The sequence below is a fragment of the Temnothorax nylanderi genome, unplaced genomic scaffold (assembly GCF_030848795.1).
Source record: "Temnothorax nylanderi isolate EJ_2023f unplaced genomic scaffold, tnyl_v1.0 TNYL_tig0009_pilon, whole genome shotgun sequence".
Lineage (NCBI taxonomy): Eukaryota > Metazoa > Arthropoda > Insecta > Hymenoptera > Formicidae > Temnothorax > Temnothorax nylanderi.
This window is the reverse complement of record NW_027249071.1, coordinates 2039894-2055764: the sequence shown is the minus strand read 5'-3', so window position 1 is coordinate 2055764 and position 15871 is coordinate 2039894. Positions and strand designations below refer to the sequence as shown.

Genomic DNA, 15871 nt, shown 5'->3' with positions numbered 1-15871 from the left:
GGCGGTGCTTGAATATCACAGGAGACCCATAGTCGTGATTCTCCACCGTATTCTCGATCGCGCACGTAGAAGATTGAACGGTGCAGATCATTCTCAAGGGTGTGATATTCTGTAAATTTAAAAACGTTACGCGAATAGAGTAATGATAAATCGACATAATCCACATAAAGTAAAGAAGACAGTTCGGAGTTATTATTCATTTTTCTTTAACTTTTTCTTTGTATATAAATAATTGACTGCTTTTTCTTTCTTTCTTCTGGTTGATTTTGAAAAGCTGTCACTAAAAAAGGTTATTTCGATTTTACACACGTATTATATTTATTTGATGACATGAACCTTAACACGAATTTATTTTTTATACGTTACAAGTGCACTGAATTGCACGAGCGATTATCGTAAATCTGTCGCGACGGTCGCTTTACAATAAAGAGAAATTCCATCGAAGAAAGAGGCAAACGTTTCCTCGAGGAAAACGGGAAGCAGAAAAATACCATCTCTCGCAGAAAAGATTGACGGGAGTCTACCGGTTGTGTCACTGTGCAAGCTCGATCTTTCTGTTCCGCTCCCGCGTATTCAAAAGTAAAAAGATTGGAAGGTAGGTGTTACCTAACGGATGCAACTGAGCCGGTTTGTTACCTCGTATCGTTCACCTCTTTCTTCAGAGAAGTGTAATGAGTCATTTCGAAATTGCAACTGTAAGCGGTTTCTGTTACGATGTTACGTTCGAAGTTCATGGTATGAATTACGCAAATAAATCTTCGTGAAATCATGCGACGAGTTCGTCGTTCGCTTTATCGCTCAGTTGGTAGTTATCGAAAAGGCACGATTAATAATGGCATGAGAGTAAATTGTCATAGTATTCCAGTAAAAATGTTATAATATTTTGTATACTAGTTTTTTCACGCTATTTTTTAAAATGACTTTTAAATTTTGCTCTGCAAATATTGTCCTATGTCCTATGTCACCGTGATGTCTCCTATGTCTCGCGCTACAGTAAATTATATCCAATAGACTTAAGAAGAGTTGACATTTCTACGTTTCATAAAGAAGTCCTTTAGAAAAACAAGCTGGCTTTTACGCCAAATAAGATATTCTGTATATACCGGTGCGAAGCTAATACGATATATGGCACATGTACTACATCATGTGAGAAAACGGATTGTAGGATCTAACGCGGTGCAAAATGCACAGCATCTTCTAGGTACAACGGATTTTTTCGATTTATATGAGAAATATGATGTTGAAAATGTGGTCGCGATTTGCAGGAAATATACGACGCGAATATCGTCGAAACTTCAGAAACTCGGTGATCGTGAATCCGCATCATCATCATCAGCGAGAAATAGGATATTTACAAGTCTAGTAGAGTGTGTCGCAACTTGGGAGGATCGCTAAATTCGCTATAGCGCAAACGTAGAAAGGCAGATATAAAAGTTATGAAACCCAGGAGTTGCAGGACTTGTTTTTTCTGAATAAAGTCAAAGGTATTATACGCGAGGCTGTAAAAGACACCGCGAATATAACTCGAAATTAACTTTAAATGTCTTAAATACCGAACACGTCACAGGAATTTCCGGTTTAGTCGCGGTGTAAATTATGTAATAATAGCATCTCCCATCTGCGGATATAATTTATCCACTAATTATTTAACCGGCTCGAGAATCGGGTGATCTTTGATTATTATGTAAATTACAGTCAGCTAGAAATGCCTCGAATTAGCATACGTTACGCAATACGATTATATCCAGTTCTGCTATATATATGTATGTGTACCGATTAGGTTGCGCCTTTTATGAAAATTTTCTTCTGCTTTTTGAGAAACGCTGCTTATGCAGCGATCGAAGTTGGCGTGTGTCGAAACGATGATCTTTTACTTTCGCCGAGTATCGGCGCACGTTGGGCTATCAGCCAAAACTTGCTCGCTCATGTTTCGTGAACGTAATCACTATATAGTTACTTAACGTCTCTCTCCCTTTTATCTTATATATTGAGTTTCCCATGGATGTAACGTGTCTCTTTCCTCTGCCGGTCCTTTTCTCTCGTCCTTCTCTTACGTCATGCGTAACTTTTATATCCATGGTAAAAATTTATTGATTCCATGGTTGACCTTCTCCTGCTGATAAAATTATTTACTGTTTACTTCTTTCCTTCTTAAATTCAATTTTCATGCCTCAAATAATACGTGTGAATTATATTTAGCGATTTAGCCTTCGAGAATTTTAAACATTTTTGTGTGAGTAGTATCTTGTAATATATTTTGCAATATTAGAACATAGGTAATATTATTTTATTTCGCGGTGAAAGGATAAATGTTGTTGCGCGATCAATTTCAGTAAGCAGAATGATATTCTCATCATATCCGGAAGGCTCGCGTATTCTTCATTTTGATTGCGAGTTTATTGTAACTATTTTCGAACTTCATCGTTAGAATATCTACCGTATATTTTGTTACGTGTAATCGCGGTATCGAGTGCAGCGCTCGCGGCTTTTGTGTACTGTTGCAGTTTGATATCGTTACTTCGGACAATTCAGGAACTATTGGTTGCACCCGGCTCTTTTTTTGCAACCATGCGTTGCAAAAAAGGATCCTGCCATTTGAAATCCATTGGATTGATATTGTCATAGATATGTGAAAGTTTACAATGTATGTGTAGTTGTGTACTGAAATCAACACTTGCGATTCTCGCGAAAAAGAAGAACGCAATGAAGGCGCGTCTCCATTTTCCGATATAGAGATAGCAAAAGCTATCTCTATATTCGTGATGTAAAATCGCGAAATATAGTAGTGACGAAAATGAAGAATATATCGAAAATGTGAATAAACGCGAAATCGTGAATACATGCAAATGTATGCAAACGACAGATATATATCATGTTGACGTTACACGAAAGTTGTATATGAATGATTTAAATTGAATAAAAATATGCAGAGGTAGGATTTTCGAGATATGCCGGGACACTAATTGTGTAAGTGTCGTATCGCATCTCGTCGACCGTAGCGATGTCATGTCATCTCGCTTGTCACGGGCCAACGTCTGCTCGTTCAGCTTCCTTCGGCAACTTCGGCCGTGTCGACACGTCTCTTCCAGTTTCGCGAAATTATGCGCGGTGTGAACACCGAGGTGCATCGTGTCGTTGCGTTGTCTGTTAGTGACGATTGCTGCATGTCCGCGAAACGGCGGAGTCCGCCGGGATGCAGGACGGCTTGTAGCTAACCTCCCGTTCGGTGACAATGTCGCGCGACACGAAGGCCAGTTGCACAGATTGCCAGGGACATGCTGAAGCATCCGCCGTCCCGTTTGCGTCACCTTTCCCCGTCTACGTGACACGAGACGAGCTGAACGAACCGGAAAGATCGGTCCGGCCGGTGTCGAGTTTCGCCGCGACCACTTGCGCATCCGATACGGACGGTTGGTTTAGGAGAGACATTAATCTTAGAACTATATTAAAATTGGATCTGTGAGAGCAATATACCAACGTTACTTTGAAACTAAATAATTAACACAGCAATGTTCCATACTTAGTATTTTCTTCGGTATTTGACAAAGTTAATATTAAAAAATTGAGAAAATTAGAATTAGGTTAATTACCTCGAGCTCTTAAAAAAGATAATTGTATATATCATTGCTCCGTTGAGTTCTAATTAAAGTTAGGAAGAAGAAACAAATCTTTTTTTTTTACTGCATTTTATACATATTATATCTCCTATTATATTTTGTATAAGTCCGCACAGGATTTTCATGAAATATTTTACTTTTTTAAACGGTTATTAGTTTATTTGTTATCTTTTCTTTTTTTTTAACAAAATTCGTTCGATAGTAGTGTTTCCAATTTTCTTGTTTATTTTAAATTTAAATATTTTTTACATTTAACGTAAAAAAACGATATTTTTCATAATTTTACGGTGTTCAAATCGTCCCGTTTTATTTAGAGGGAGATTATGAAACGTCTAGCGAAGGCATGGTCCTTTCGAAACGGAGCGGACACAGAATTCACGGAGCACAAGCGAAAGAATCGCTTTGCGCTTACCTCAAGGAGAAAAGCGCTTCCTTAAGCAAACGCGCCTCGTTCGATGGAAACGTATCCGCGATAAAGGAAGGAGTTATTTCCGACCCATCGCACGAACCTATGGAAAACAGGTTAACCCAGAAATTCACGTATGTTCGCGATGGTCTTATTTTGATGTCTGAGAATTTGGCACAGTCGAAATCCCTACCGATCCTGAAGAGCGAAATCCCGAGCGGCGTTTCCACGGATTTTACAACCGACGTCGCGCTAATGTCCGCGTCGTCGTCCGCGCGTAAACGGAAAATGTCTATGATTATCAAGAGGATGGCGTCGGCGCCGCTTATCTCTCCTTATCCTTCAACGGTCTCGTTAACTGGCGTGACGACCAATTTTCATAGTCAACGATATGAGACGAGACGACTCGCGCCGAGAACGACGCTGCCGATACTTTGCGTACGTTTATAGGCTTTTACAACGATTCAAGTAGCTTTATCTTAATCGCAATGAAATTTACAGAAAACTATTTATAAGTAGTCGTAAAGATTTATTTAATCAGTTGTATAATCTTTTATTTTTGTCGCTCGAAAATATTTTATGGTTCGCGTAAGGTAGAATAAATAAGATATAAAGAGTTGTAGAGGAGAAGGATAAATCGATCGTCCTTCCCATGATTACGACAGGCTTTATTCTCTATAGGATACGACGGTGATTAATGACGGAAAGTCAGAAGAGCTCGCGGCGCTTCACGAAACGAAAAATAACCGTCATAAAATGAATTGGGGTCCACGGTGTGATGCAATTCCGACATTCGTCAACGACGAGGGACACGAGGGTGCTGCCAATGTGACAAACGACGACGACCTCGTTGACGTCGCCAGAAATTCGTGCGCCTCCATCAAGTCGATCTACTTCCCGCCAAATCTTTCCGAACATCTCGCCTCCTCGTGCGACCTCGGAAAATCGAAAAGACAGCAACGAGTGTCCACCGACGTAGAGACGCTGCTGAAAATAGACCAGGAATTGGGCCCGCTTCGGTACCAATACAGCGAGACCATCGGGAAGGCTCGGGCATTGGGTCTCAGCAGTACGGGCTTCGACCTTGACATCTCCTGTAGTCTAAATCGGCTAGACACATTTGTCCGATCCGCGCTGTCGCCGAGCGCGTCGGATTATTTGCCTGACCGCGGTCGCACGTACCTGCGACGAGCCGCGATCAACACCGGCATCGCGAATCGATCCGCTCTCGTCGATAAGACCTCGGCGTCTTCGACTTTCTCCGTGGTCGGTAAACCAACTCCAAGAGGCTCTCGTACCAGTTGGTTAAACGAGAATGGCTCGAGTCGTCGGCAGGAGGCGTTAAGTTCCGCCGTTCGCGATCCCTCTCGTATACTCGAGAACTTCGATGGTCCACGGTCTTCTGGTCGGGTCAGAAGTAGCGTATCTTATTTCCCGACGACCAATAGCCATATGTTTCGGGGAGAAAATGTTCTAAATGACCGCTCTCGTGACGGATGCGTTTCCAATAGCAATTTTCAACTCTATCACAGGTCTAATGCTGTAATGGAGAGAGCTACTTCTGCGTGGGACGATTGGCTCGCTCGTGGAACGGTCAATACAAATCCTGCAAATATTTTTAACAGAACGGAGTACAATTCGCATCGATATCTCAACCACACTGTGGAAGATTCGCGGACATCTATCAACAATTCTTTTGAAATTCGAAGACGAAAGTCTTCGGTGTCTATAGTGGAAGTGATCAATAACAATTGGTCCACTGTGGATAAAAGAACAGCGAATAAACGGTCGAATGAGCATTCCGAGATTCCCTCGGGCAATCAAAATGCGATGGCCGTTGAAACGGAATTCGCCAGTCCCAGTAGCCATTACCGCGAAAGCATGCTGCCCGAAACCGAACGCCTCGCCAAGGACGATCAAATTTCCTCATCACTCGTATTAAAATCGATCGATCCTGAGGTAGATCCCGATCGTGAAATACTACGGGCAGTATCTGCGTCAGCTTGCGCTCCTCAGATTCGTGTTGTCAGCCTGAATACGGAGTTTCGCACCACCGTCGAAAAGCGTTACACCAACAGAGCCATTAGTCCTATTCAGCAGCCACGTTTGACGACCACTTCGTCGACAACGACGTCTCTGAGTAACATCTTACTCGCCGCTAAGGTGTCCAACATTTTCGTGCAACAAGTACGCGCCGATTCTTCGAGAAAAATGACGAAGATCGAGTCTCCCGCAAAGATATGCTCCATCGACGCTATTAAACAAGATGCGCTTGCGAATGTAGCGAGCAAGCGCGATTTTTGTGTTCAGAAAGTTGACTCTCGATCGGCTGCAGAAAATCTGTCGAGACTCTCCGAATTCAAGAGGGATAAAGCGGATCTGACGACGACAGAATTCAGAAAAACGCGATATCTCCATTTACCGAGGACAAAAGACAAGATCACTATCGTTCCTATCGTTCTCACCGATGGAATATCGGAATCGCCGAGAACTGCAGACGTGGATTTTGCGATTCCAAGGTACGCTGTTAAGACGGCACCGAAATTGAGCTATCAGATCGCGTCGTTCGACGCGAGGAAATTTCATGGGACGTCATCATTATTGAGTAGAGATAATGCAGGATATCGAAGAGATATCGCGGAACCCGTGCGTTTAACCGAGCAGTTTGCGGGCGAAAAGCGCTGGAGTGCTGGCAGGACTTCCGTTTCCCACGTCAATCGTCACGTGTACGCGGAAGAAGATTATCTTCCTTCGACGGCGACGACGACGACGACGAGGATCGCAGGAAACCCAAAGCAACCGATTCGAATTACGACTTCGAATGCGGGAGTCGTCAGAAAGGCGCGAGAATATCGCGAATCCGGCAGGCAGAGAGTGGGGAAAATGATACCCGGTATGAGGAGCACGCCGGAAGATTTCCTTTGTGAAACGTGACTCTGTGACCCGTGCGGCGCACGAGTGCGCTTAAACGTGCGTTTCGAGAAAGCGGCACTTTAGCGAAGACGCGATAAGCTCATCTCCAGAATTTCTCGAAGTCGAAGCTCTTCAAGCGAAGTGAGTTCTCGCGGGAGTTAAGTACTTTCGAGAGAAACGACGAAAGTTTAAATTTGACTCGGGCAACGAACCGCTCATAGGACAGAATTTCCGCGAATTCCAGAATTTATATGTATGTATATATGTATATGATCGCCATATGAGAGTTCACGAGAAATTGGACATCGTACAAGTTGGACACATCGTAATATTAAGAAAGAAACGGTCTGAGATGGAAAATTTAAGGATACATATTTATTTTATTTCTCCGAATTTTATACCGTTGCAGACTGAAATCTGTCACAAATAACGAAAAAGTTTGCGAAATGGGAAACGGAAATCATCGTTGTCGAAGAGACATCTCATACAGGCTTACTAAATATAAAAGAATCGAGATCGGCCAATTCCCCGCGTCTTGGAAACAAACGAGAAGTCGCTGAGAAGAGGATCGATGGGGATGAGCCAAAGTTTGTCGCAGAATTTTTCTCTTGCGGACGGTAGACGCTTTCTGTATGCATATCGGGTAGTCTCTTTATCTTTCACGTGCGCGTTTTAAAGTGTAAGACGCGCTGTACATATTGCTGTCACAAATCCAAGCAGCGAACGACTAGCAAATATATATTAGCGGTAAATTTATACAACGTTTTAGTAGATGCGATATATAGTTTTTATCGAGAACGATCACATTATTCGGAAAGGTTTTATTGAAGTATAAATATTTGATAAAAATTTTTTGCGAAATATAGAATCAGGAAAAGCGACGATATCGTTAAAGCTTCTTTGAAAATGTTTCCTTATCGTGGCAATATTTAACTGATATTCTCGGTTACTCAAGTGCAAGCCGTGAAATGATTGTGGCACGATATTGTCGTACTAATTGTACGTAAATACGTTTTAGCCTCAAGTCTTTATGCGCGGTTTGTCGCTAAAACGGATTTGGTTATCTCCGCGGTGTCAGTGACGCGCGGCTAAGTGTGTGATAAGTGATGACAGAACGTCACGAACGAAATCGCCGCGGCGTACAATTTGTGCTCTGGAAACCGGTTTTTTGTGCCTGCGGAGGTGCCTCTCCAAGCACATTTTACTAAGATGTTAAGCCGTTATTACTGATAAATAATTTCTGACGCTCTTTACACGATTCGCTATGCTCACGTTCGTTAATTTCAAGGATGAGATTAAATGAACCGGCTAATTAAATGAACCGTTAACGAACAATCTTTTCGGTCTTTATTAATATATTGAGCAACATAATTTTATATTTCTGTCTTGTTTGAATTTCGTAATTAATAGAAAGTTGCAACCAGTTTAAGATACATCTCTCGGCATATTTGAGGAACGAGAATGTTTTCAAGGAAAACGGCGTTCGTCAGTAATTAACGAAAATACGGAAACTACGAAGTTGCTTTTGCAAATTATGTTGCAAATTCTGGGATACTTACTTCTGCATCTCGCCGCTCCTCCGCCTCTCGTTCCCTTACACGTGTTCTTTTTTCTTTCATTTGTGCACTCTCGGTCCAGCCGTCTATTTATCTCGCTCAGCGTGAAGCCACGATCGCGTTTCATATTTTTCTCTCTTGACATCGAAGGAATTTCTTTTGGTATTACTCAAGCGTCTCACCGACGATACGCGTCTGCTGTTTACCTCACGTTTTGTACGATAAAAGCTACTCATCATGGGAGTCTCGGCTTTTTATCGAATTGCACAACGGAGGTTATCAATAATTGTATTTGTGATCAGTTTTTATATACATTTTTATTGCAATGTTTGTCGCTCTGAAAGGCTGCATTATTAAAAAACATTATTCCGCGTTCTCTCATTTTCATCGCCATTCCATAATGCATTAACAACAATCGGACAATATTAGTAATTTGATAAAACACATTTCACAAATGTATCGCCATATTATTTGACATTGTCCATTTCGCGTTCCATAAACACTAAACTCAATTTGCTAATGTTAATATCGGTCGTTATTTTCATCATCGTATCGTTTCGTTATTTTGTAACAGCTTTTATTGCGATGCGCAGTGAAATAATTGTAAATGTGTCATGACGTTGCACCAGGATACTCTCTTACTCTGTCTCTGCATATTTTTATAGTATTTTGTCGTTTGTACCGTTACTTAAAATCACAAGACAAGTGTTATTTTGACGGATCATTGAACCCCTATGTTATGACGTCTAACTGGCGCGATATCTTGATGCACGCACGTTTTTACGATAATTTTACGGCAATAAACGCGTCGTTGGCGGTCTTCCAAATAGTCTGCCCTCGAGCGCATGGTTCAGTGGGATGCCAAGAGGTTACTGCCAACGTTTTCCCATCTGCTATCTTTTGCATTAATACAACTGCAAATTCAATATGTTTCGCGATTGGTTTGATTAACGTTGATTGAGTACATACAAACGCATCTCACACATACAATATTGATTTTTCCTCTTTTTTGCAAAACTATGACTAAAGATGAATTTAAAAATCCCTTACAAATCATTTTTATAGGTAATAAAATACCATTTATAATTTTCTTTTTAGAGAGAGAAATAACTAATATTTCTTTGAAAAGAATTATGTTTATTCTATTATAATTCTCTTCAAGAATATTTAATGTTGCTGATCTGTTTGTGGTATATACTTGTACATTTTTTCTACGCTTTTATTATGTATGGTAAAATATTATGATTTTCTTACGTTGGAGAATTCACGCCTGCAAATGTCATCTAGTACCCAGCACCGATATTCACGTCCAAATATTCACGCTTTACTAACCAAAACGCCGTCAAAGAAGTATGAAACTCCTCTTCGCGGAAATGTTCATTTTCTCATGCATAATTTTCTTTGACTTAAACTCATCTCGACATCATTAAATGCAATTTGCGATGTCGCCAGACAAACATTAAATATTTAAAAAAAAAAATGCAGTTTGCAATATAAATATATTGCATAATTCGAATGGTTTTAAAAATAATTCTAAACTCATGAAAAACGTGATACCTTATACATTAAAAAAGATTCCTAAGCTACATTTTATTATAGATATTGTTGAAATCAACATTGTCATCTTTTATAATGTATAGAATTATAAGTAATTAATATAATTAACAAGAGAGAGTTTGTACTCCCTGCTGAAACTGACTCAAATTAAGAAGGGAAAGAAATGATTACTGAAAATTTCTTTTCCGATCAATAATTTGTTCGTTATTCCAACTAGGTTGTGAAGTTTTGACAGAAATCGAAGTGGTTATAAATTATGCGAAAAGTGAGGCTGATTTTTCACCATACGTAAACTAACAAAGTTCTCTGCGAATCTGTCGGCGAAACTTTCCCATCGAAGCGATTTGGTCATAAAAATCCCATGATTTCCCGATTTCTCATTCATCTTTCTGGTACTCATAAGGACATTGACTGGCTAAAAGTTTCGTTCTTGCGTAAGAAAGTTTAGAAAAGAGAGCATAAGTTTTAGCGCATTTATTTTTGATATCATCATAAATAACACTTTCTGGATTATTATAACGTATAATTTATCGTTAGTTGAATATCTGGAGAACGAAAATATTATAAGGACTTTATATTCAACAAAATCGTATATCTTTATTAATTTCGAAGCATTTAGCTAATTTTTAGAACGTCAATAGATTAGTAAAACTGAAAAAATCTCTTTGATAAAAGAAAAACAAAGTGTTTGTTATCGTTTTGTTAAAAATTTTATTACCTAAATATTTTTTCAAACCAGAGTATTTTTTTTGTTTAGCATTTGTTAGCATGATTTTTACAACTTGCATCGTTCTGAAAGAAATATACAACATGTCATCGAAAATACGTTTGATTGTGCTTTGCGATTGTCATAAAATGTGCATTTGCTTCGTGTTACATTCCTAAGATTTCTTGACAGCTTTAAAAGTGCGACATGTCGATATTGTAATATTCTCGGGCTTCTGAACAAGGAGTTGGACATGCTGCTGACAGAAATGGTGACATGCGAGCGACGTTAGATTCAATAAGAATAACGTTGATATCTTGCCGTATGTCGTATATCTTTCGACGACTTTCGGCTAACATCGTAGGTTGTATTGCGTGTTTACAGGATTTAGAAAACGCTGCGCCGTACCGTTGGCAGCAGCTGTTTAAAGTTTGGCCGATGTGAATTTTCGCCCCTAATTTTATTTCAGGGTTAAATATTTCCTTGAAATAGGCGCGAGTAATGTGGACGCATACGCATTCGTTCCGGAGTTCGTCGAGTCGGTTGTCAGTTCGTTTCGGAGATCATTATATACGCGATATTTACGGAATTCCAAAGCGACAGAACTAGTGCGTCGCCAGGAAAAGCGGATTATTTCAAATCGTTCGGAATACTCTCGTCGCGTGCGTCAATTTTAGTCTCTCCGAAGCGTCCTCACCGACGACACCGTCCTAAAATACCTCCTCGCGGCCGCAGTTAAATAACACTGCTTAAAATTTTACATATACTAAATGCGCCTCCTAATCGCGCTGACAAATACCAACCGCTCCTCGCATTCCGAGCTCTGTTCAGAGTCTCCTTTTTAATTCGCGACTGATCGAATGTAAAAGGATAAAGTTTGATCCGCACCGTTGCATCGGCTAATAAACGCGCAGTGTTTTAGGGGCTTTCGTTTAATCTGGATGAAAACTGTTCAATTACAGACGGATCCTCTGCTCCATCGAGCAGGCAAATTTTCCGCTTGTTAAAAAATAAAATGAACAAGTTAACTATATTCTTTATCGACCAAAACTCATGAATCGGCACATTGTGCTTTCCCATTACTAGGTTTTATTTCTGAATCGAATACACGTATAATTGATATCAGAATACGTTAATTGAATAAAAACTTTCTCAAAATAGGGAGATTGAATTGTCAGACGAATTTTTTTAAATTAAATTTACGAGATACGCGTTTAATAATAATGTTGAACAATTCGAATACATTTAAACAAATTCTAAACTCATAAAAATCATTGCTTTTACTTTCATAAGTTAGAAAGAATTTGGGAATGATGAATGCAGAGCGGAATCACCGCGCATATTCGTCTCTGGCGTGTTTCATGGTGCGGGATATCTTGCTTCTCTTTTAATCCACATAAACCCAGTAGCGGTATGCAACGTAATGTGAGAGTGCAACGTCTGAGAGAATAGCGAACGATACGTGGCGCTCCAATGAAAGGTCGGGTCGGAGCAATTATTCCTGCTTAATGCCGCTATAATTTATGAAACTCGTAGACTGGTTAAAGTCGTTACGTAATATTCGCGGGCTCGCAATTCCGGCCGAAATCTATGACGGGGGATAAAATTTAAATTACGGAATCGCGTGGGTGGGGCCGTTCGCGCATTTCGGAAACGCTTATTATAATGCAAACGTAGGCTATCGCTTCCCTCTTACCTAATTATTAGGCACGACCATGGCACTCGAAAGAATAATCCTTGATAATTGGCTCAATTAATGCTAGTCGGGCTTTTAGTTGGCAACGTCTATTTAAAAGTCCGATCAACTTTTCTCACAGTTCTTCGCGCAAGGTAGCCGACGTCTTCGTTGGGAATTCAAAGCTGTCGTCGGTCTCGTTAAAACAACCGTCTCCCAAAGCGCTTTGCGGAAGAAGTTTAAGCACACGATAGAAATTAAATCAGGAAAGTTTAGAATAATATAACAAAAATTTGATTATTATTAAACTAGTTTTGTTTCGATAAGTATTAAACTTAAATGTTGTTTATATAAGCTTAATCGGAATTCATCGATCAACCCGATATTCCGGAAGTGTGATACATAATTATTATATCTTGGAGTAAAACTGCATCGCGTAAAACGTCGCGAGTAATCAGTGAGCTTTACAAAGAGGAAACAAAAAGAAATGTGCATGTATCTTGGCACTGTCGTACGATTAATTGCACGATGTAAATATTAATTAGGAATGATGTTTTACTCGATAATGGAATTTCTCGCGAGATAAATAATTAAAATCATTATTATTTTTATTCGGCCGGTGCAAAGTTCGGCTGCGAGTTGATCGCATGTGTGATTATTATCGTCAACGCGTAGCGCAAGCGGATTAACATGTTCGCGCGACATTTAATCCGTCACGACACATTAAATTCTCCAGCGGAATCAGTAGTATCGATTACTCACGTCTGTCTGTCGAGAATTTATGCGTTTCTAAGGTGCGTTAATGTCATGTCTTCGATGTAACATGAACGATAATGGAGAATCAATGTAAATTAACGCGCTAGATCTCCCGTGTACCTCGAAAATAGCTGTTTTGGGTAAACTGATTGAATTTGCGTTTAGAAATTTCGTGAGCTGGAAGCGTCAATAGAATTCATCCAAGAAAGGATTAAAGAAAACTTAACTACATTAACAGATTAAACTTTGTTGAGGAATCCTCTTTCGGAAACACGTCTAAAACAGTATTTACGGCAATGTTACTCTGATACATTTAAAAGTGAAGTCACGTATCCGCTTACTTATGAAGAGCAGCCGTTTTGGAGAAACTTTCTCAAACACCAATTCGTCGCATTACTTTGCCCCTTAAAAAAAAAATGAGTTTAACTGTGTAGGCTCTTAAGATCCGACCGTATTGCACGGATATCCCGAGAAGCATGAAAAAAATGAGAACAGTATCTCTGTAATATATGTATATCAAGTATGAGAGGAAGAGAGATAGAGGGAGAGGATTAGAAAGATAGTCGTAAATTATTAGATTACGCTGCAGCTGTTCTCGCATATTTTTTTATCTGACTCCATGTGACTAATTGCAAACACTTTGATTTACGCGGCACAGTACGTCTAAATCGTATCCTGTAAAGTAGGTAATAAATAACAACGTCGATGCACAGTTTGGAATTATTTCGTGCCGGAACACAAACTTAGACCATTGCACACTCCTTCGTTTTGCAGGTCGCGCAAGTTTAAACGCACCTTAACACTTGCCAGATGTTATAAACCGCGCTTGGTGCGTACGCGTGCACACGCCTGACATCATATGACAAATTATTCCGTCTCCGGCATCGGTGTCGTAACTTGACTCCGGGATTATTACCGGACAAGCGTTAGTAACGTTGTAGCTTCTCCGCGAAGTGAAACCGCGGGTAACAAAACAGGCCGCGGCCGCGGACGCGCGGATCTGAATGCATAAATAATGTTTTACCATGAATTACGAGAGGAGACTTAATCGTATTTCCATAACTTAAACAACAGGTACGAATTTTAAATATCGCATCATTTTAAACACACCTTTGTATTGCACGGTCGTGTTGATCTAAAAAAAATAGAATATTACGCGATGTATTAATAATTAGACGATAATTAGATAATTGGAAAAAATTGATCGTGTCCTTATTCGACGAATATATGAGTTACCACCTGATCAATTGTTGTTCGATCTGAGTAATGCAATTGATTATATCCATGCATGTGTGCTTCGATCGTTATAATAAATCTATGCTGCGCTATAGAAACATATTAAGCGGGAATTGCGTGACAAGACTTTGAAATCGCTGCGCACCATGCGTGAGGCGATACACTCGAAGGTTAATATCGAATTTATCATCACAGATTGTATCTACGCATAATTTCTTACAATAACATGAGAATGTTGATCCTCTTTTTCCATTTCTAGTTGAACTTTTCGAGATAGAATTAAATAGATTAAATAGAAAATTTTAATTAGTCTACATGTTTTATATGTACGTTCGTATATACGTAGCGATATTAAAATTTAAGAATGCAAGGTACTTTTATCTCAACGGGTATCTAGAATTTATTTTTTATATCACTGTTTAATATGCAAATGCATTTGCAATTTATTTTGTATAATATTATGCGAACGAGATAAATAATAGGTGGGATTTTTCTTGTAACGAATATGAGATATAGTAGAATTAGTTGCGGCCACGTGAGAGACGTAATTTGTATTCTTACGCAATTCAACTCGTGGCGTTAATTAGCACGTCGTGTAACGTGCGCCTATTCGTTGTAACGAACAACAACGTTACGGAGTACCGTACCAAAGTACTTTGTTGCACTGACGTTACAATACCGCGCAATTTGACAGGCTTCAAGGATCGACGTGATGGATCCTGGATGATTAAACTCTCCGCAAGTGAATTCCTGTGTATTCCGAAATCGATATTGAGGTTTCTGTTATTTTAATAATCAGAAGAAAAACGAGTTTCCTCTGGGAGCGCACTTGGCATCCCCCAAACGAGACCCTCGCGGACGATTTTCCGCTGAATTAGGCAGGAAAGGAAATTTTTTGCATTTCTTTGAACTTCTTGAAGCTCTCGCGACGCGCTTCCATAACATTATTTTATATGACGAAAATACTGTTTTCACTTCAAAGGAAATGGACAATTGAATTTCTTAGCACATTATGGATTTTCATTTCAGAGTACAGCAATTATTTTACTTTAAAAATAATAATTAGAATAGTTAATAATTAGAGCTATTTAATACTTGGATATAAATCTGCAGATTTGATAAATCCAATAGATAAAATTATTTTCAATTTATATGATAATTTAGAACAATGTTATATATGTATATATACACACATCTGTATTAATATTTATTATAATTCTATTTAAATGCTTAATTTTTTTACATGCTATATTTCGACTATCTTTGTAAATCTTTTATCTTGTAACTAATGTATTTTTATTAAAATAATTTCTTTTAATTTATTATGCCTGTAACGGCGCCACTGACGATTACAATGAACGCTCAGTAATCTGGGAATATTCATCGATACAGGTGCACGATACATTTAGATTTAGCTCGAACATGTAAATATAAAAAGTACCGATAAGT

The 15871-nt window shown here is 39.2% G+C and overlaps 2 protein-coding genes across 4 annotated transcripts in view; both read left to right on the top strand.

Annotated features, from left to right (window-relative positions):
- The window catches only part of Dnc (phosphodiesterase dunce), a 296932-nt gene that overhangs the window by 97112 nt on the left and 183949 nt on the right, over positions 1 to 15871 (top strand). The gene's annotated exons all lie outside the window — the stretch shown is intronic.
- LOC139786024 (uncharacterized) lies at positions 4429 to 6996 on the top strand. Its single transcript, XM_071725190.1, has 2 exons — positions 4429 to 4461; positions 4705 to 6996. Exon 2 carries the CDS (start codon positions 4780 to 4782, stop codon positions 6955 to 6957), a length of 2178 nt encoding a protein of 725 aa, XP_071581291.1. The 5' UTR covers positions 4429 to 4461; positions 4705 to 4779; the 3' UTR covers positions 6958 to 6996.

Coding starts and splice junctions, on each gene's coding strand:
- LOC139786024 (XM_071725190.1), top strand. CDS start 4,780: ATGAATTGGGGTCCACGGTGTGATGCAATTCCGACATTCGTCAACGAC.